The 23,373-nt window shown below is 42.1% G+C and overlaps 1 protein-coding gene across 1 annotated transcript in view; it reads right to left on the reverse strand.

Annotated features, from left to right (window-relative positions):
* Positions 1–17,011: 17,011 nt before the first annotated feature.
* The window catches only part of crip2 (cysteine-rich protein 2), a 29,889-nt gene continuing 23,527 nt past the window's right edge, over positions 17,012–23,373 (reverse strand). The window contains exons 5-8 of the mRNA XM_012871554.3: positions 20,868–20,936; positions 20,644–20,738; positions 18,073–18,130; positions 17,012–17,831 (exon numbers count right to left, since the gene is read on the reverse strand). Of these exons, the coding sequence (XP_012727008.3) occupies positions 17,764–17,831; positions 18,073–18,130; positions 20,644–20,738; positions 20,868–20,936 (290 nt within the window). The 3' untranslated portion in view covers positions 17,012–17,763. The remainder of the gene's footprint in view (positions 17,832–18,072; positions 18,131–20,643; positions 20,739–20,867; positions 20,937–23,373) is intronic.

Raw genomic sequence — 23,373 nt, forward strand, 5'->3', positions numbered from 1 at the left:
GTTCTAATTTGTGCCTTTTATGGAACTGTTAGGCAACATGAACCTTAGACAACATTCATCTACGTTAGGTTAATCAGGCTTAGGTGTGATTTTGTGTGTGTGCATCTATTGGATTCAGGAGGTGACTCCCCCTTAGAAGGAATTTATTTTATTTTGATTGAAGACTAAAAGAAGACAATTTGGGTTAATGTGGTATTTATTATGAGTTTTTTTGTCCTAGTTGTCTCTTGTCAGTGTAACGAAGCAATAAGGTAAAACTAGAAAAATTTCTGAAGAAATTTAGCAAGGCGCCTGCCACTTGGTGCGTACCGTACCGTCAGAAATAGCAACAGGAAGTAACACTGCGAATTTCAGGTTCCTACGGTCTTCACAGCCCTCGCAGTGGCTGTTGAAAGGTGCCATGTTAAGTCAATGGACCTCCTAGGAGCCTCTTGCTAGCAGCGTTGTCATGGAGACTCACTGACAGCTACAGCCCTCTCTGTCTGTAAAGGTTGAAGAACTCTGGCTAAGCAGCTGTTGGTAGGACCTTCCTAAAGCTATTTCCGGTTAGCAACATGCTAACGGTTAGCCGCTAGCATGGCTGTGTTCAGTATCACCAGGTGATGTTACTCTGTTAGTTTGGTTGAAATCCTGTACTGAGAAGTGCCTAAAAAGGGAGAAAATGCTAAAATTCACCAAATCTGTCAAGCAGAAGTTTGTACAGGCTTCCTAGAGCTAATTCCGGTTAGCAACATGCTAACCGTTAGCCGCTAACATGGTTGTGTATGGTATCACTGGGTGAGTGTACTCTGTCAGTTTGGTCCAAATCCTGTACTGGGATGTGCCTCAAATAGGGAGAAAAAACGTCATTTATAACGTTGCCATGGTAACTCAAAATGGCGGGTGGTACAAAAAATACTTCATGGGATCAGCACACATGTTTTGATATTCACACTGTGAGGATTATAATACAAAACTCCAAGTTTTCCATACCGGGAATCGATCCCACGACCTCTTGCATGCAAAGCCTGCACTTTCCATCTGTGCTACACTGTAGCGCCATATATGGGCATGCATTATTGGAAACATAAGTGGTTTGATCCAGAATGGCACCAAAAACTGACACATGGCTGAAAGTCACATGGAAATTTTAAAATGTTAAGAGGAAGTGACTGTGCGAATTTCAGATTTCTACATTAATCACAGCCACTGCAGTGAGCGATGAAAGTTGCCATTGTATCTCAATGGAGCGTCTAGCTCTGGCCCTCAGAGTTCCGTCGTCATGGAAACTCACTGACACACCTGCAGCGCCGAAGTGCAGACACTTTGGTCACAATAAGTCCCATTGGATTATAATGGAGAACTTTGCCTCGAACAACGCACGATTTCTCCGGAACCGTAAATGGTAGAGACGTAATTTTTTCTGTGTTTATTTCGTAACGGATAGGGGAAGAAGACTTGCTATCGGTTTTTGCTGGAAAAAGTTTAATAAAGGCGTAAAAAATTATGATCTAAAGGACATTTTTATGAAATTTCAGAAATCCTCTGAAAATGATCCCGAACAAATCGCTCTGGCTAAAAAAGTATAAGAGATATCAAAATAATTCTTTCACTGTGAGTATCAGCAGGCTTTTGATGACCATGTAGCTCATTTTCATATTTTTACAAAAATCGGTGTAGGCACAGCGACGATGTAAAAAAGTGGATGATGTGGGAAAATGCAGCTCCAAAGCGATTTCAGGATTTTGCACATTCGCTACTCCCGAACAAATTGTTCCTGCGGAAAAACCGTAACAGTTATCCACAAAATTCCTGTTTTGTGAGTGCCAGAAGGGTTGGGACATTCATGTGTGAAAGTCTCATGTCTGTACATAAAACGGTTTAGGAGTGGCGACGATGCGAAAACATGTGATGTTTTGGATTTTTAGACGTCATTTTTCAAAACCGCTCCATAGGAAATGAATGGGGGAGGTTTCGGGTTTGTGTCGGTCTGAGGTGATTTGCGAAAAATCTATAAATGCCACACCAATGAGGGTTACATTTCCCGAATCCTGACAAAAATACCTACGTTTTGATGTATAATTTGTCTGCGTAGAGCGAAAATTGAGCGAGTAAGGTCAAGTTGTTCGGAGTTTTGAAATCTTTAAAAAAGCTAGAGTGGGCCACTCTAGCGGTTGGAGAATTCCGTCATTGACTTTCATTGTAAACGATGATTTCGCTGATTTTTGGACATGAGCTTTGAGGAGTACTTGTGAGGAGACGATTACAGATATCCACATCCCGTTTTCACTTCTGAGTAGGTCACAGATATATCTACAAACTGGAAGTTAAACGGTGTTCGTAGGTGAAAGCATGACGACACAGTACAGCTTTGAAAATGGTCCTTTTGAGGCTTTTTTGAGGCTTTCTTTCTACCCGACTCCATTGATTAATATGGGTTTTTTGGGGGGTGGGTTTTTCGCTAATTTTGTTGCCATGGAAACTCGAAACCCCAATAAAAGTAGTAGCACACTATTCCCGACCGAGCCGCAAGTTTTGGTACCTATATCTTGGGGGTGCACGCTACAGTTCGGGCCGCATTTATCGTGGAATAATAAAGAATAATATTAACTAGAAAAATTTCTGAAGAAATTTAGCAAGGCGCCTGCCACTTGGTGCGTACCGTACCGTCAGAAATAGCAACAGGAAGCCACACTGCGAATTTCAGCTTCCTACGGTCTTCACAGCCCCTGCAACGGCCGTTGAAAGGTGCCATGTTAAGTCAATGGACCTCCTAGGAGCCTCTTGCTAGCAGCGTTGTCATGGAGACTCACTGACAGCTGCAGCCCTCTCTCTGTCTGTAAAGGCAGAAGAACTCTGGCTAAGCAGCAGTTGGTAGGACCTTCCTAAAGCTATTTCCGTTAGCAACATGCTAACGGTTAGCCGCTAGCATGGCTGTGTTCAGTATCAGCGGGTGATGTTACTCTGTTAGTTTGGTTGAAATCCTGTACTGAGAAGTGCCTAAAAAGGGAGAAAATGCTAAAATTCACCAAATCTTTCAAGCAGAAGTTTGTACAGGCTTCCTAGAGCTACTTCCGGTTAGCAACATGCTAACCGTTAGCCGCTAACATGGTTGTGTTTGGTATCACTGGGTGAGTGTACTCTGTTAGTTTGGTCCAAATCCTGTACTTGGATGAGCCTTAAATAGGGAGAAAAAACGACGTTTATAACGTTGCCATGGTAACTCAAAATGGCGGGTGGTACAAAAAAACACTTCATGGGATCAGCACATATGTTTTAATATACACACTGTGGGGATTATAATACAAAAATCTTAGTCTGCCACGCCGGGTTTCGATCCCACGACCTCTTGCATGAAAAGCCTACACTTTCCATCTGAGCTATACTGTAGCGCCATATATGGGTATGCAGTATTGGGACCATAAGGGGTTTGGTCCCCCCATTGAAAAGCATTGGATGTTTGACACCTGATAGCTTGGAGATGCTTTATGCCACGTAGCCCAAATTTCTTGTGGAGCTTTCTCTCTAAAGTAAGAACAGACTCTGTGAAGCAGAAGATGGTGAGACCTTTCTAGAGCTACTTCCGGTTAGCAACATGCTAACAGTTAGCCGCTAACATGGTTGTGTTCAGTATCACCGGGTGATTGTACTCTGTCAGTTTGGTCCAAATCCTGTACTGGGAAGTGCCTCAAATAGGGGTGCCAATACTTAATGTCACCAAACGTGACCAAAGTTCATTGGTCAGATTGGCCTCCTTTAGCAACTCAGCCTCACCACATCTGGGCCCAGAACTCAACATTTGACCAAAATGGTGTGTAGTGCCATTTCCCACAGGTGGGTGGTGCTGTATTGGCCAAGTGGGTCGTGTCTAGGCATCATGCCAGATCCTGTTGGAAGCAAAGACCCAATAGGAAAGCATGTAAAATCCAAAATGGGACAGTAAACTGACACATGGCTGAAAGTCACATGAAAATTTTAAAATGTTAAGAGGAAGTGACTGTGCGAATTTCAGATTTCTACATTAATCACAGCCGCTGCAGTGAGCGATGAAAGTTGCCATTGTATCTCAATGGAGCGTCTTCCTCTGGCCCTCAGAGTTCCGTCGTCATGGAAACTCACTCACACACCTGCAGCGGCCGAAGTGCAGACACTTTGGTCACAAAAAGGTCCCATTGGATTATAATGGAGAACTTTGCCCCGAACAACGCTCGATATCTCTTCATCCGTAAATGGTAGAGACGTAATTTTTTCTGCGTTTATTTCCTAACGGATAGGGGAAGAAGATAAGCTATCGTTTTTTGCTAGAAAAAGTTTAACAAAGGCGTAAAAAATTATGATCTAAATGGCATTTTTATGGATTTTTAGAAATCCTCTAAAAAGGGTCCCGAACAAATCGCTGTAACTCAAAAAGTATAAGAGATATCAAAATAATTCTTTCACCATGAGTATCAGCAGGCTTTTGAGGACCAGGAACCTCACCTTTATGTTTGTACAAAAATCGGTGTAGACACAGCAACGATGTAAAAAAGTGGTTGATGTGGGAAAATGCAGCTCCAAAGCGTTTTTAGGATTTTGCACATTCGCTACTCCCGAACAAATTGTTCCTGTGGAAAAACCGTAACAGTTATCCACAAAATTCCTTTTTTGTGAGTGCCAGAAGGGTTGGGACATTCATGTGTGAAAGTCCCATGCCTGTACATAAAACGGTTTAGGAGTAGCGACGATGCGAAAACATGTGATGTTTTGGATTTTTAGACGTCATTTTTCAAAACCGCTCCATAGGAAATGAATGGGGGAGGTTTCGGGTTTGTGTCGCTCTGAGGTGATTTGCGAAAAATCTATAAATGCCACACCAATGAGGGTTACATTTCCCGAATCCTGACAAAAATACCTACGTTTTGATGTATAATTTGTCTACGTAGAGTGAAAATTGAGCGAGTAAGGTCAAGTTGTTCGGAGTTTTGAAATCTTTAAAAAAGCTAGAGTGGGCCACTCTAGCGGTTGGAGAATTCCGTCATTGACTTTCATTGTAAACGATGATTTCGCTGATTTTTGGACATGAGCTTTGAGGAGTAACTGTGAAGAGACGATAAAAGATATCCACATCCCGTTTTCACTTCTGAGCAGGTCACAGATATATCTACAAACTGGAAGTTAAACGGTGTTCGTAGGTGAAAGCATGACGACACAGTACAGCGTTGAAAATGGTCATTTGGAGGCTTTTTTGAGGCTTTCTTTCTACCCGACTTCATTGATTATCATGGGTTTTTTGGGGGTTGGTTTTTTGCTAATTTTGTTGCCATGGTAACTCGAAATCCCAATAAAAGTAGTAGCACACATCTCGAGATCAAGCCACAGGTTTTGATGCCTATATTGTGGGGGTGCACGCTATGGTTCGGGCCCCATTAATCGTGAAGGAAGAAAAATAAAGAATATTAATAATAAAGAAGTCGTTTAGAGGTGAATAGTAATAGGTGCCTCCATGCATTTGCATGGGAGGCAGTGCTGTGCTTCGCACAGCACTGCCTCCTCATTGCAAATGCTATGGCAGGCGCCTAATAAAGAGTCCGTTTAGAGGTGAATAGTAATAGGTGCCTCCATGCATTTGCATGGGAGGCAGTGCTGTGCTTCGCACAGCACTGCCTCCTCATTGCAAATGCTATGGCAGGCGCCTAATAAATTCATCAGAAAATCAACCCATGCTTGGATCAGTCTACAGGTGACCAAAGGCTTGGGAAAACAACCCAAACTGTGAGGTTTCTCCTCCTTGCAATTCTGGGTGTGTTCTGCTAGAAAAGTAAAGTAGTTTAGAAATATCTTTACTTTTTTCTCTTCAGTCATTTGGCTCCGGTGAATAACACTAAAGTGGTACCAAATTGGCATGCATACTGGACCAGCCATGAGCAGTGGAAAGCTGCAGTGTAAAAAAAAAAGAAAAAAAAGAAAAGAAAAACAGGAAAAGCTGACAAAAGAGGGAAAAGAGTCGGAGCCGACATGATGATCGGTGTTCCACTGTTCCACGTGATTGGTTTAGCAGCTGCTTCCTGTCTGTCTGACGGGCGTGGATGGATGTTATATAACGGATCCAACATCGGTGAACTCGCAGAGAAACATTTTCTTCACGTACTGTAAGAAGCGGAGGGTTCAGCCGGAGACCGCCATGAAGCAACGCATCTTCTTCCAGACTTTATTCAGAGAGGCCAGACAGGTCACACTGCTTCTCTATTATCTGGTTTTCGCTCCGTCTCCTTTCATGGTCTCTTCCAAACGCGATAACTCAACACATTTCTCTTTAATAAAAGAAGGCCAGTCAAAATAAAGCCCAACCCCGTTGCCTTGGTCACCACTTACCCGAGCCAAGAAACAGTGACATAGCCTTGACACCAGATAAAGGGATCTCTTTGAGCTACACATATCAGTTAAAAGTAGACGTCCCTTCAGCAGCAGCATGATAAAAATCTCTCCATCGCGGACTGGCCGCGCCCTGAGGGAGCAGCGGGAGCGAGGGAAACAGAGGATTCAGAGGCGAGGTGGAGGGAGTGCAGGGTTGGCTTCGGGCCCCGGCAGTGGCAGCTCGCCATGGTTTCGTGTCTCTCCGCTGCCGCTCTCCTCAATCTGAGACGGCGGTCGGCCCACCTGCGTCGGCTGGTTGTTGATGTGGGGTCGCTCTGGGCTAGGCCTGGAGAGGCTGCATCTCAGGTTAGGCCGTCGGGGTCGCAAGGACGTGCCGGGGTTCAGGTTGTCTTCTTTTTGCCAAAATGATGCTGCTGTATCCATATCAGAGTTAAAAAAAAGAGGACCCATCCGGTGTGATGTGCAGAAGAAAGAGAACTCCAGACTCCAGATACAAATAGATGGAAGTTTGACAGAATGGAGACGGCAGAGAGGGGCCTCAGAGTAAAGAGGCAGTTATGAAGACATTTTACTGATCCACATGATGTACCCTTACACTGTTCATCACAAACATCATTTAACACATTACCTAGTCAAACCCTCCTTTTTAAAACAAAAGGAGGAATTAATGTCTGGTGCATCTTTTTACTTCAGACGTGCCCACTGCAGGCACCTTCCAAAAATAGCTCCACATGGTTCAGATTAAATATCTGATATTCCTCCCCACTGATCCGTGTGCTTGTCTCCACTACTTTTAGGAGTTTAGATTTGCTTTCGTTTTATGTCTTTTCACATTTTTATCCAAGAAACCAGGAAAAAAAAAAAAACACGTTATCCTGCGCACACAAAGATATGTTTGGGACTCCAGCGACTAATAAGGCTTTCATTTCTGGGTGCTTAAAGTTACACAAGCAAACACTTTATTCAATGCTTCAGTTCTCAACACAGTCTACATCTGCCTCAGTTTCTACACAAACGTTGACTCTTCCCAGTTATTACACAAGCTGGAAACATGGCAAGGATGCTGACAAGGTCGTGTGTTAAATGGTTGGTCAAATGTTACCGAGGCTGGGAATATTTAACAAAAAAAAATCTGTCAAAATGAATTCTGGCCAACCCAGATGTACTGGAAACTATCCTGAAACAAATGTGCTACCCGGAAAATACAGTGACCCTGAAAACTGTTCACACCCCTGTTAAAATACTAGATATTTTTGGTGCTATGAGAAACGAGACCTTAATGAATCGTTTAAAAGTTTTTTCGGACTTCAGCTCCGGGCCATTCCAAACGTTTCATTTTCCTCTGGTGGAGTCGTTTGGTTGATTTGGACGTATGCCTGGACTCAGTGTGATGCTTGAAAAAATAAAATTCATCTCCAACACCAGCTTTCTAGCAGACAACATTTGAGCCAGATGTGTCTGGTATTTGGAAATGTTCATGATTTAAACAGCCTTACCAAACCCACATCTGAAGAAAAGCGACCCCAGAGCATGATGCCGCCACCCCCGTGTTTCTTTGGTTGTTTTTGTGCCAGACTTACCTTCTGAAGGTTTGGTTCCTTTTGGACCATAACATGGGATCTCACAAGCTATGGACAAATCTACCCAAATCTGGAAACGCAAGACATACGGAGAATCCAGACGTCCAGACAATCCAGAATGTTTGTCAGTTTTTGTTATGGCAGTATAAACAAAATGCATTGATCAGGAGAAGAGTACTCCTAACTAATCCAAAAAGATGCTTTTAATTCTTTGTAACCTCTCTGCAACCTAGAGCTTGAGCTGAAGGATGAAAACAAGTAAATGGCTGGACATCCTTCCAAGTACAGCTGAAGTTTATTTACAGATAATCCTATTCACTGTTACTTATGGCACATGTAACCTCAAAAAGACCCAAGGCTGAACCTTCTAAGTATTAGTTACAGTGTGTTTACACTAATGTAACCGATTTAGTGTCATTTTATCCCCTTTGCACAAATGTAATTTGTTCCCTTGAATGGTGCAGCATGTATGTCAAATGATGTGAAGAAAAGATCTGTGAAATGAGTTATCATTGTGTGATAGTTTAACATCACAAAAACCTGCCGTTTTAAAAGGGGGCGTGGACACTTTTAAAAGCCACGGTTCATTTATTACAGAGGGCTTAATCCAGGACTGTTTTTTTTTATTTAAATAACTGCTGCTGCCCGTTTTGGTGCTGGAAAAAATGAACACAAACGTGTATAGTTATGATGGAATTACCAAATGGTCTAATAGAGGGTCCTCCCCTCCACTGTCTGCAACGCAAAGCCACAAACTAAAGATTGATATTAACTATTTGAATTTTGGTGTGACCAGCCGTAATTATAGTCCAAAAACTCCAGCCCTCATCCCCCTCACAACCTCAGCTTTACTATCCTCAGGACTTTTCTCCGACAGGCCTGGAGCCACGGCTTGGCATTGGCTGGCGAGCCCCCTCTCTAGCAGAGCGTAGTCTCTCTAATCTGGGCAAGATTTGCTCATCGTTGGGGTAAACCATCATACAATTTGTAAAATCTCTCTTTAAATGACCCACCCATGAGACCAGTTTGCTATGGGTAACCCTATAGGAAGGATCTAACCCCAAAAATCTTAGGCATACTCAAATCTCTCCACTATATTACGTTGACAAGGTCCCCACCTCCTCAAAGTCTGAGGCCAGGATCCTCTGTAAGGTGGTGGTACTCAGCCTTAGGGAGAGAGTGAGGAGGTCTAAAAATCAAAGGTTGTATTACTAATGATTTTTGGACGAGCGATCAGAAGTTAGAGCACAGCTTCAGCTGCTTCGGGTAGGGACCACTGTTCAGGCCTGAAATCTAGGTGCACAGACGGACTCAGACCTAAACCTTCAAAGGCATCTAAAGACAATTACAAAGTCGGCCTTCTATCACCTGAAGAACATTTCCAGAATTAAAGGACTAATGTCTCAGCAGGATCTGGAAAAATGTATCCATGCGTTTATATTTTTAGTAGAATTGATTACTGCAACGGTGTTTTCACAGGTCTGCCTAAAAAGTGGATCAGACAGCTGCAGCTGATCCAGAACGCTGCTGCCCGCGTCCTCACTAAGACTAAGAAAGTAGAGCACATAACACCAGTTCTAAAGTCCCTACACTGGCTCCCTGTATCTCAGAGAATAGACTTTAAAATACTTCTGTTCGTCTATAAATCCCTGAATGGATTAGCACCTAAATACATCACAGACTTGTTATCAGTGTATCAACCCTCCAGACCACTAAGGTCTTCTGCAGACCCAGAACCAGAACCAAACAGGGAGAAGCAGCATTTTGTTTTTATGCTCCACTTATCTGGAACAAACTCCCAGAAGACTGTAAAAAAAGCGGAAACCCTGAGGTTAAAAACCTATTTATTTATAGTTACCTTTAAATGTCAATGTTGAAGTTTGAGTCCAACTTCTCTATTGCTCTAGCTGACCTGCTGCTATTATTCCAATACAGTGTTCTTTCCTCTGTAATGTTTTCCGACAGCATCTTTAGTGCTTTTTTTATCCTGTGTTTTTTTATTGTTTTGTTTATGTACAGCAGTTTGAATCATCTTGTTACTGAAAAGTGCTTCGTAAATAAACTTGCTTTGCCTTGCTAGAGCTGCTGGTCCTCGACCTTGAATTAGTCAGCTGACATGGTTCAGGTAGATGATCAGGAGTCATCCGGGGGGGGCGGGGTTCCACTTTCCTCCAATTTTGGACTGGAGAGGAATGTCTGAAATTCCTGGATGGATGGATGGATGGATGGATGGCTCATAATAACTTTGATTCACAAAAGTCAGGGAAAAAAGATGCACCAAAGTCTACCCAAGAACAGAGCGCTTATGTTTCCACACATATATGTGAAAATTAGAGTCTCTAACTTATCCAAAACTGACTGTATATTAGTAAGAAAAAAAAAGTTTGTTGGAAACTGCAGGTCTCAGGAAATGAAACCACAGCTTTCCATGTTGAAGCTAGCCTGCTGGACTGCAGCAGCAACGCTGGTGGACTCCCTCTGGAAACCTGCACATGCAACTAATCAGGATAATTATGGAAATATGTCCCTGACCTCTAGTTTAGTGTTACTCTGCGATGGTGATCTGTTGGTCTCTTCCTGCTGCGCTTCCTCCTGATCTCCCTTCTCCCTTGTAGGGTTTAGGAGACAAAAAACAGAACATGTCAAAAATAGCATCGTCTCATTTTTGGAGTTTTCGTGAAGGATTTTGGAGAGGGGCGGTATTACAGTTCTCTGCAGCTCTGCTGACCGTACCAGACTCTCTGAGCACTGCGTGGGTTTTTTATTTTTCTACCTGTCCTCACTGCTTGGCACTGTTACACCTGCATCGAGGCTCTCTTTTGCATTACATTGGTTTCAAGATTTGCATGCCTTTATATCTTCCCTGTAAAGCCAAAATATAGATCCTGCAAGAGCTGGGAGCAAATATGTGGTAATAAACATACTGCTGTCCATTTAGTTGATATGTAGTGCCTTACAAAAGGACTAACACCCCTTGAACTTTTGAAAAAAAAAAAAAGTGTTCCGTTACAACTGCAAAGTTCAATGTATTTTATTAGGATTTTCAAAATGGAAAAGTTGGCGTACATATGTATTTGGCCTCCTTTGCCCTCATACCCCTAAATAAAATCTTGTGCAATAAACTGGATTCAAAAGTTGCCCAAATGACAGCTAGTGCGCCCGTTTAGCCCTGAGACTGAACAACAACCAGGCAAACTGTCTACTGTCTAGGTGGGTCCTGGAGGCAAACGACTGCACTGCATTTTATTTACGGGTACCAAGGTGAAGGGCGCTAAATTTAAGCGTGGGACCTCTTTCTGACTTTCTGTTGGTTTTCCCCCATAGAAACCAAATAAAATACCTTGAGAAGATAGAGGAAAAGACTCAAAAAGAAGAAAAACAAACAAAAAATAAAAGGATTAAAAAGTTTTATGGTGTGGTATTGAATATCTTTAGTGCTTATAGACAAAACAAATTAGTAAAGATCATCATGGTGAGTGTACTGGTTCAAAATCCGCTTCACAAACTGCACAAAACCTTTATATCTCTGGATAAATATCCTAAAGTCCTTCATGTTTGGTGCGCATGGCTCCTATAGACTTTAACGCTGCTGCCGAAGGTCCACTCTGTTTAAACACTTAGGCTAAACATGTTTCAGCTGAACCACAGTGGGTTCTTTTTTTTGGGTCCATTTTGGAAAAGGCCAACTTTCACAGCAAGATGCATTCATAGTTGCTGTGTTTGGGATTTATGCTTAAAAGACTGGCCTGCCAAAGAAAGTGACTAAGAGATCCCTGGAGACGTGTCCCGATTCCATTGTAGCGACCTCTCCCCTGTATGGCTGCGTTGGTCACTTTGCTGCAGCATTCAGACATCTGCTGAATATGTTGGGTCTGTTGGACGTATGCACAATCTATTTAGGGAATACGATGGTGGAAATGTGATTTTATGATGTGAAACAAATCCATGCTCCCCTCAGAGAATCCAGTTGAGAAGAACAGAGGATATTTTAGCATTTGATCAGAACACTAGTCATTCAGGACATTAAAAGACCTAAAAAAAATAAATAAAAAATCACATGATTTGCTGGGATTGTCTTGTGTTTTAGGGTAGCGTTTACAATACTTTTACTGGATTTCTGACCCTGAGGAGAAGACCCTGCTGTGCCAGAGCTTTGGGACAGTCTGGTTCTTTACAAAAATATTTATCCTCTTTGAAGTTTCTTACTTCTGTGATGTTATGATCGCAAAATCTCAATGGATTTTACATGGATTTTAGTTTATAGAACAACCCAGGATTATGCTTTAATATAATTCTTTCCATTGTAGCTCTGGCTCGGTGTCTATGGGTTGTTGTCCTGCTGGAAGGTGAACCTTATTTTTGGTAATACATTCATAATGTAAGAGTATTGCTGTTTTAGTATGGTTTAGAACATGGGTCATCAACTGGCCGTCCACGGGCCACATTTAGGATCATTGTCCTGCTGCAGAACCCAAGTTCGTTTCAGCTTGAGTACACGAACAGATGGTCGGACATTCTCCTTCAGGATCTCTTGGTAGACAGCAGAATCCATTGTTCCTTTTATCATGGCAAGTCTTCCAGGTCCTGAAGCAGCAAAACAGCCCCAGACCATCACACTACCACCACCATATGTTACTGTTGGTATAATGTTCTTTTTCTGAAATGCTGTGTTCCTTCTACGCCAGATATACTTGGACACACACCTTCCAAAGAGTCTTGGGGATCATCCAGATGTGTTTTGGAGAAATTGAGACGAGCTTTGATGTTGTTTTTGCTCAGCAGTGGTTTTCTCCTTGGAACTCTGCCATGCAGGCCATTTTTGCCCAGTCTTTTCCTGATGGTGGAGGCATGAACACTGACCTTAATTGAAGCAAGTGAGGCCTGCAGTTCTTTGGACGTTGTTGTGGGGTCTTTTGTGACCTCTTGGATGAGTCGTCGCTGCGCTCTTGGGGTAATTTTGGGCGCCCGGCCACTCCTGGGAAGGTTCACCACTGTTCCATGTCTTCGCCATTTGTGGATAATGGCTCTCACTGTGGTTTGCTGGATACCCAAAGCTTTGGAAATGGCTTTATAACCCTTTTCAGACTGATAGATCTCAATTACTTTCTTTCTCAATTGTTCCTGAATTTCTTTGGGTCTCGGCATTATGTGTAGCTTTTAAGGATCTTCTGGTGGACCTTACTGTGTCAAGCAGTTCCTATTTAAGTGACGCCTTGATTGTGAACAGGTGTGGCAATAATCAGGCCTGGGTGTGGCTAGAGAAATTGAACTCAGGTGTGGACAACCACAGTTTTAGTATGTTTTAACAAGAGGGGCAATCACTTTTTCACACGGGGCCATAATGGTTTGGATTTTTTATCACCTTTAATAAAAAACACCTTCATTTACAAATTGCATTTTGTGTTTACTTGTGTTGTCCTTGACTATTGTATTATTATATTTTCTTAATTTATTTTAGTTTACAAAAGCATCTGGCCCACACAATGTCTGGCAAGAAAGATTCTGGCCCTCGGATAAATGTAGTTGATGACCCCTGGTTTAGAAAAAAATTAGCTGGTGTACTATTTGCAGAAGAGGGTTATACAATCAACATCATCATCAACGTCATAAATGTGGTATAAATGAGGTCAGGACAGCCACTGTGCACTTTATCATATACAGCAGCTCAATTGGTTTACAACACAAACCTAATCAGCCAGTCACATTTAGACGTGTGGGAGGCAGCTTCACGAGGCTTAACTGAGCTTTAGAAATGGGGAAGAAAGGGGATTTAAGTGCTTTTGAGCTTGGCATGGTTGTTGGTTCCGGACAGGCTGGTCTGAGTATCTCTGAACCTCCTGATATGCTGCAACTTTTCACGGGATGAAAAGGCCTTGCTGATGTCAAAAGAGAATGGACAGGCCAGTTTGGGTTAAAAGAAATAAAAAAAAAGCAAGTAAAGAATGCAGAATAACATCTAACGCACAGCAGACTGGCTACAGCAGCAGACCAGGCATGATGCAACTGTTGTCAGCCAACAACAGGAGACTGAGACCACAGTTTGCAGACTCACCAAAACTGGACGACAGATTTCAGCATCGTCATTCAGATGCTAGGATAAGAATATTAAAGCTTCACTTTGTTTCTGACATTGTGCTTTTATCTTCTTTGTACGGTGACCTTGAGTGTCCAAGAAAGGCGCCTTTTAAATAAAATGTATTATTATTATGAAAGCATGGATCCACCCGTCCTGTATCTAGCCTTCAGGCCGTCAGTGGTGTAAAGGGTGTGAGCTCTGTTCAAGCAACACAGCCCACCAGAGTATCGTTTGTGGACATTTCCATCCCTACATGAACCCCCCCCCCCCCCTCCCCAGTGGCTACTTCCAGCAGGATAAAGCACTGTTTCACAAAATCATCTCAATCTGGTTTCTTCAACAGGACGTTGTGCTTACTGTACTCCAGCGGCCTGCACAGTCAGCATGTCTCAGGCAGTACCTAATAAAGTGGCCAATGACCTGCTCAGATCTGAAATTAAATCCTCATTATGGACTATTCGCTTTGTGTCTCCAGCGTGTTTAGTTTATCCTGCACCAGCTGTCCGTGTGGGGCTCTCCCCGCCATACAGCCGGAGTTAGCGCAGGATGTGTGCGGGTTTGACAACAAAAGTGCTCACTGTAGGCGGCCTTAGCGACGGCGTGTGTGTTGCTGCCTGTTTTTGTATCCAGGCAACGGGTTCTGCAGGGTTTGCAGGGAGCGGCCCCGGCACGACGCCATGAAGACGTGCGATTGGAAACGACTGAATATGGAGGGGAGAAACTGTATTTCACATGTTGTTCTCGTAACTCGCATCACAAACTGCAACCGTTCAGCCAAATGCACGCGTTTTTATTTCCCTCATTTTTTGCAGCACCACACCTGTATGACACAGAAACATTTTAGGAGGTGATGCAAGATTGAAACTGGAGCAACGTCATTCTATTATGTGTCAATCACCACGTTTGGAAATGAGGCGACATTCTGACAATGACTTCTAGTCATTTCTAACATTTTATGCTTCAATTATAGGCTTTCGGACTCTGAGCGATCACTTTTGTCTAGAATGAAGGTACACATATCTATACCTAGTTTTTAGTTGCACAATGTTTTAACGCTCTGAGCAGCAGACAATAGTGCAGTCTCACATGCGTCTGCATTCTGGGCTAAACATGAGAAGAATTCAGTCATGCGCTGCCTTGGGACGTCAAGTAAACACGGACACATAATCCGGAGTCCGGATCTGGCTTTTTTTCCCCCCTCCCTCCCTCCCTCCCTCCCTTTCTTTTTTTTTTTTTTTTAAATGGGGGCAAATAAGAAACTTAAGAAAGTTTAGTGTTCATTTATTGCAGTTTATGAAAAGAAAAAGTTGAGAATCTGTCAAACGACTGTTGTAACACAGATGCAAACCTTTTGAAATAATAATAAAAAACTCAAAGAGAATTATCCTCTATGGCGCCATACGATACACAAAAAAACAGTGACAATCATACATTAATACTAAAATGCACATTCTTACAGAATGACTTGTCAATAACTCTACAAGCTAAACTAGCATGTTCGCTAATGGCAAAAATACAAAGACTTCAAATAGCGCATCATTTCCTGGAAAATAACAGCAGGGTTACCTTTTTCCAAAAGAATAAAAATCTGGATCATAAAAAGATTTTTTTTTTCCTACAGCAGACATTGCTATGTTTAATCATCTTAACGATCTGTTCTGCCGTATGAAAGCTAGCAGTAAAACGGCTGAAATTTAAAAGGACTTCAGTAAAAGCAATAAATATGTTAACCCACAGCAGAACTTCACCCACATCGCACCTTAAAAAAAAAAAAAAAAAAAAAAGGTTTATTTGCCATGGATGGGAAAGAAATTCTGATTACCTTCAATTTAATAGTTTGCTGTGCCTTGCATAAAACATTACACCTGTAATTTACGTTACAACCACAAACTTTAATGTTTATATTAGGAGTTTATGTGATGGACTAACCCAGAAGTAGTGCATTTTTAAAAGATTCTCAAACTTTTGCTTTTTTACAACTTGAAAACGGTGGTGTGCATTTGAAGTTAGTCCCTTTAACCTTGACACCCCTAAATACAACCTAATGCAACCCCCCTGCCTTCAGAGGATGTCTAGATGTGTGTAGTTTACTCTTATAAGCGCTTCTGTCAATGCCTTAGAGGTTTCTTAGAAAGCTGCTGCATCATGAATTTTTAAAGAAACACAGCAGACAGGTCGGAGAAAGATGTGGAGAAGTTCATAGCAGGTTATGTTATAAAACAATATAAGCTGTGAACATCTCACGGGCCGCTGCTCATTATAGAAAAGTTAAACGTGTGGCACAAGTGCAGCCTATGCTAACATGCCCCTTCCACCCAAACTAACAGCTAGGACAGCATTAATCAGAGAAGCAGCCAAGAGCCACATAGTAGCTCAGGAGGAGCTGCACAGACTCACGGCCCAGGTGGAACAAATCTGTTGTGCAAAGCTAGCTGTGCACTTCTTTCACTCCTTTGTGGAAGACGAACATCCCATTTGCATTAGGCCACAAGTCATTTAGGAGACACAGCAAACGAGGACAAAGGTGTTCCAGTGAGATGAGACCAAAACTGGACTGTGTGGCCTACATTTAAATTGCTATGTTCTGCTGTAAACCAACTCTGCACACCATCCCCAGTGTGAAGCTGCTCAGATTTGACAAGGAGCTGGATGAAGCTAGAAACAGAGTGATCCTGGAATAAAACCTTTTAGAAGCTGCAAGAGACTTGAGACTGGGGTGGATGTTCACCTTCCAGCGAGTCGGTGACCCTTATCAGCCAGAGCTTCCAGGAAACTGTTCAGAACAAAGAACCTTCCTGTGTTACATTGGCCTAGTTAAAGTCCAGAACTAAATGCAGGTGAAAACCTGTAGTAAATCTTCCACTATTTTGCTACAATGCATACTTTTATTTATAAAAGTGATTTTGAAAACCGCATTGCTACTTTCATTCCTATTCACTATTATCCTCTACAGTAAAGCTTGTGGTTGTAACGTCACAAAATGTGAAGAAAAGGAAAACTTTGGCCAGGCACTGTATTCTGACCTTGGTAGTTGGCTTTATTCTCCCCAAGTGAAATTAAAACAAAACTCTTGTTTTGCACCATATGTGACAGGTAAGAGTCACGTGTGAAATGCTTTCTCCCCCCCACCTTTTTACAATATGTTCAGACTTCATTCCCCTCACAGCAGGAATGTGGTCAGATGGTCAAACTACAAATACAGCCTTTCTAAAATAGAGATTTATCGATATAGCGCTCCATTCCTGAACACCATCTGTGCGTGCAACAGGCTCCCAGGTTGAATTTCTCAGTCTGTCATCAGGCAGCAGTAAAGACGCACCCGAGAACCCCTTATCGTCTGATTTTTATTTCCTCACATTCATCCTTGTGTAACCTTAAGGACAGATTCAAGTTTTGCTGGGTGAAATTTTGAAATTTAGGGTCTGAATAGTTTCCTGTTATGAAATTGCATGCGCTCACATACATGAACAGTGCAAACGTGGCAAAACTTTTGTTTTGGTGGGTGGAACAAAAAAAGGGGTTTTGTGGGAAATTTCGATGCGTTTTCCGCTGTGTAGGAAGCATCTGAGTTCAGTTAATATTTATTCATGCTGCCTAATATGATCCAGGGGAACAGGAGAAGAGCAGGGAGGGGATCCGCAGCCGACAGGACAGCTGCCTCAGGTACGAACGCACATGTATGGAGGAGAAAGAAACACTTCAGCACATAATACTGCGGGCGATGGTCAGTGTTGTGTTGAGAAGAGGAGGGGTGAGGCTGAGGGGGACAGAGGTTCAAGGCTGGGTCACTGCACTGGGCTCCTTGTCATAGACGTAGCTGCCCACACCGCCGGTGTTGACGCCTGGAGAGACCAGAGGGAGAACAGTGGGGAGGGGGATGGGGTACAGTTAGGAGGGTAGCAGAGAGGAGGGAGGGGGGTGTAAGGTAAAACATAAGCAGGACGGGTCTCTAAACATTTCCTGTACAGCTGGCTTTCAGAGCGGTGGAGCTGCATACAAAGTCTTTTCACAACCACTCGCGTGACATTCTCTTTCAAGTGTTAGTTGGAGACTGGTGGGTGGACAGCACCCCCTAGCGGTTACCTTTGGGTCCGAAGAGGACGGCGTAGCAGGGCTTGTGGCAGTAGGGCTGGCCGTTATGCTGGAAGGTGGGGAGGGAGGGGGAGAAAGCAACAATTAGTCACACAGAGGGCGAGGCTGATCACTTTAATGTCTCACGGGTTTAGCCCAGTTCAACTGAAAAAAAAAAGAAAAAAAAACTTCATAAACCTCCTCACAGAGGCAAGTTAATAATGCTGCAGAATGGATAGAAATCAGCCTACAGCTGATATTGGCCTCTAAATATGGTAACTAAAAGCTTAGAAATAAATTAATATGGACGTTTTAGAATATCTTTTTATCAGACCTTTGAATTTACAAATTTATGAGTCATTAGATTATTTCAGATTCAGTAATGTTTTGCATTTTCTTTTGGAAATTGTAAACGTTTCAAAAACTACCATTCTGTGTATTTTTCCCATTAAAAATGTACACGGACAGCAAAAACACGGCTGGGTAATAATAGAGTAATGGATGCCCACCATGGGATGTTACATAATACAAAGTTTTTACAAAGCACGCTGATAAACAACCCTCCCCTGCTTATTCTGCTTTGTGTGCGTTTGGGTTAGCAGCTCAGCATTCATTAGCAAAGATCATGGCAAATCAGTGATTTTTGACAAATTTCTGGAATAAAAGAGTCTCAACATGCAACCCATGTAATGAACCACTTGCTTTTTTTAATCATAAATTGGCTTGAGATGATCACAGAAGGTGTTTCATCATGAAATCTGGCCAATCAGCCCTCCTCCTCCTCCTCCTCCTCCTCATCACAAAGCTCTTTTATGCGTTTTATTGTTACAAAGTTCTCCTGAATCAAGGCAGAGCTTCCAAATGTTTTCTTCTATCCCTACAGAAACACCTTAAAAAGAAGGAATTTGGTTAAAAATGGGATGTGAAAACAAAACCTAGCAGCTTCAGCTTTTTTTGTTGACATTTTAAGAATCTGTGTAGGCAGCTAACGTTTAGGCGGAACAGTGGAGACATTCATAAAGCTGATCAGCAATAGTGATTTAAAAAATTAAAAAAAGTCTATTTTCGAGGGTATAAATAACTTTAATATTCCATTTTTTGTTAAGATGTAAATAAAAAAAGAATATTTTTATTCCAAGCAAATCTTCTTTTTTTACATTGCTTTTTAATCTTTTGGGAGATGTCCGTGTGATTTTGTACCAGAAACAAAACTTATTGGTTGAATGAAAATGATGTTTAACATCTAAAAATGCTAAAGCTGGAGGCTTTTAATTGAATGTAGAATATAAAAATGTTCGAAAGACCGGATAAATTGACATTTTCAGAAGGAATTATAAGTTAAAACAGCATGAGGGGCATGATAAAACTACACTGAGTGTACTTTTGTCATTTTTTAAACCAAATGTTAAATTTTCTGCACTATATTTAGAACTTGCCTTGTTTTTAAAGTTTTAAATAGACTTGTTCCTCTTTCTTTAATGGATTTTATTAATCAAAAAACAAGTAATAGAATAAACACTAGAATAAATAGAATAGAATAAAAGCATTGATCAGAGGAGACTGCAACGTACAAAAGCACAGGACTGAATTTGGCCAGATGGTGGCGCCCATCAGAGGTACGCAGCTATGGACCACATTGCCAGCTCATGTCAGGAACAGTGGCACTTACTCCAGCTTTAAAAACACTCTGAAACATGCATTCACATACATGATTGTCCGTTTCCCTGGACTTGTTTACTGACTTTACTGTAAATTAGTGTTATTGGTATTTTGTCTGCATGCACGTCATCTGTGTTCTCTTCAGTATGTTGTCTCCTTTTAAGTTAACGGTCCTGACCTGCCTTAGGATAGTGGATGAAAACTAACTCTTGTGCCAATTCCGGCATATCTACATTGATGCTTAAAGCTGACATGTTAATTAATGTGCATTTTCCTAATTTAAATAAATAAATATCCCTTTGCTTCTACATTTTTAATTTCTTAGCATGTATGGATCGTTTTGTATGCTCTGACATGTCAGAACAGATAAGGACGGTTTATCGAGGCTCTTATTGTACAGCACCAGTGCTGTGCAAAAACACACATGTGGGTTGATGGTAGAGTTCAACATTTGACCTTTGAAGACTACTTTTTTTTTTTTTTTACATGATTGACTTGAACTAAGCAGTTATCCACAGTGTCCCTAAACATTTAAATTCAGGAGGGAAGACTTTCGGGTCAAACTTTATGCAGAAAAGAGTCGCCCTCGTGCTGTGTGCATGTTTAACGTATTGCTTTAAACGGAGCACAACATCGACAGCTTGTTAGCTGGCTTAGATTGTTTTTGTCCCATCATAAATTAAGTGATTATTTTATTTTAGATCATCATCTGATGTCTTAAGGATTTGATAATCTGAAACATAAAAAAAAAAAAAAAAGACGAAATGGAAGAAATCTGTAAGTGGGCGATTATTTTTTCACAGCACTGTACATCCATGTCATTACACATCGGTATATTAAAAGGTTCTTATTCAATTATGTATGTATATTATAAGAAACATTTTAAATAGCACTGCATTATAACTATATGTGATCTGCTGTCACCTCTGCGTGGCTGCCAGGAGCCAGAGTCTTGCTGCACCTCTCGCAGCGCAGACAGGGTCGGTGCCAGTCCTTGCCCAGGGACGTCACCTTCTCGGCTAACGGAGCAGAAAATTAACACGTTTCATACATCTGCGAGACGCCTTTGCAAAACATCTTGCATGTTCGTGCCTTTTACTGTGGCGTTCTATCTGATTCTGGTTACCCGGAGGCGTTTAACGACTTACCGAAGTACACCTTCTTGTTGCATCGGGGACAAAGGTTGGCCTCGCCGGAGAAAGTGGTGATGCTGCCAGCTGCAGAAAAAGTGACGCAGAACTTTTAATAGAGGCAAGTCTCTGAAGAACAAATGCAAATAAAACTCACTTTAGTGAAAACTGGTAAATGAGTATTTGTCTGGGGCCAACTAGGTGTGAACGCCAACAGGGTAATAATAAAAGGACATAAAATCTGTGAAAAAACAAAGCCGAGAAATACTTTTACGTGTTTCAAGGGAAACTCGTTTAAAAACCCAGTTTTGGCCAAGTTCAAACACTTATCTCATTGCTTCCTATAGGAGTCAATGATAAAGTGTGCTTAGCAGCAGTGTGAAATGACAAGAGACATGCTTTAATTAAACTGCAAATTACATGTTTTCCTCTCATTTATGGGGCACAGCAGAACAACAGACGCAAAGCCTAAAGTATTCACACTCACAGGACATTTCCACATCTTATGTTACATGTGACAGACCAATATAAAGTAAAGTGTAAGTCAAAATGTTAGGACAATGATAAATGCTTTTACAAAATTCATCACATCTAAACATCTGCAAGGTGCGGCCTGCAGTTTATTCTGATACCCCCTAAGTTCAGAGCAGACAATTAACCCCAGAAGGGTAACTGGCTGCACCAAATTTACTAATTAGGTGCCAAATTAGGGAATAAAGTCCACCTGTTTGTTATTAAAACTGTGTAAAGAGAGAGAACATTAGTGAACAAACAGCATCGTGAGGACCAGGGAAGATAGCTGATAGATCAGGGATCGAGGTATGGAGACAGTTGAAGCACGGTTGGCTTAGAAAGTGATATTCCAAAGCTTTGAACATCTAACAGAGCGTTGTTCAATTCTTTATCCTACACAGAAACAGTGACATGTCAAAACTCCAGACTGTTCTCTAAAACTGACCGGCTGCGCAACAGCAGAGTTAATTAGAAGAGCAAAAATGTGGAAGAAGGTTCTCTAGTCAGATGAGACAAAGTGGTACCTTTTGGAAGGCTGGACCATAATTCAATAACAATATATATCGATTGATAAATGTATAATGATGATAGAAAAAAAAGGTCAATAAAAGTTCAATAGAATAACAGTTTTCCTTCATTTTGCATTGTAGCCTATGATGTAGGTTATATTAGTCATTACATCCTCCCAACCAATCACAAACGCAGACCCAGGAATGCTCCACCCCCCAAGCTCCGCCCCCTTCAAAGAGTTTAGAGAGCATGTTTTTTTTTTTTTTTTTTTTTTTAATCCTTGAAGTTTTGATAAAAAGTTGGCTGAATAAATGGTTGAGTTCAGTGTTTGTGTGTCCTGTATCTAAAAATAGGTCGCTAAGCAACAGCATAAAATGGCCAGGGCTGGACTTAAAATATATGTTTTGAATTTGTTGATAATTATCGATATCGATCAATACGATTTCTACTGTATCGATATGTCCAGGCCTACCTTTAAGCCTACATGTGACAGAAAACTTACACTTCCCTGAATATGCTCCCTTCACTGTGAGAGATGGTGGTGGCAGCATCCTGCCATGGGGATGCTTTCATTCAGCAGAGATAAGGAAGCTGGATGGACCAAACTACAGGGCAGTCCTGGAATAATCTGTTATAGAGGCTGCAATTAAACCCTGGAGCCTGGGGTGGAGGCAACAGCCGTAACCATCCAGCAGGAGTTACCATGGTGCGGTTTAGATCAAAAGATATTCATCTGTCAGAAGGGCCTAGTCAAAGTCCAGACCTAGATTTGCATGAGAATCTATGGCAAGACTGGAAAACTGCTTCTCACATAAGGCCCGTTTACACTACACCTAAAAACCGAGCCATGCCAAGACCGGTCCGAGCTTGGTCCAGTTAACTGAGATAAATGCAGCCGTTTACACACAAGAGTTATCTCGGTTTTTTGTTCCTTGGTTGCTCCTCGCCCCCTAGTGGCGATCTGCGGTACTACCGCTCTTTGGGATCGAAGGCGGGACCGAGCAAATCAAAATGGCGGCACCCGTAATATTCAGGATGTTATTGTTAGACATAGAGTCGGCTTTTGGGACGTGGATGAGACAAATGAACGTCTAATAAGGATTTACAGACGCAGGAAACAACAACAGACGCTGAGGTTCATAAGCAGAGTCATCACTGGAAACCGTGTGGCACGGTAAGGAAGCTAGTATTATTATGAATGTCTGAAATTTGTCTGAATGGAGTGTGAATCGGGACGTGCAGCCAGACACGCCGGGAAACCCGCTGACAGTCAGCTGACTGTAAGGGGATGACGCGGTCTGCTCATGCGCCCCTCGTTATCAGGGAACCGGGCTAAAAAAAACCAGTCCGAGACCTGGTGGGGAACTGGTCTGCAGTTAGCGCGGTCCGGTTATCGTTAGCGCGGTCTGGTTCAGTCTGCTGACCGTTTACACACAAGAGTTATCTCGGTTACCGAGCTCGGACTGGTCTCGGCTCGGTTAAAAAAGTGTAGTGTAAACGG

Source organism: Fundulus heteroclitus, chromosome 19, assembly GCF_011125445.2.
Source record: "Fundulus heteroclitus isolate FHET01 chromosome 19, MU-UCD_Fhet_4.1, whole genome shotgun sequence".
Taxonomy (NCBI): domain Eukaryota; kingdom Metazoa; phylum Chordata; class Actinopteri; order Cyprinodontiformes; family Fundulidae; genus Fundulus; species Fundulus heteroclitus.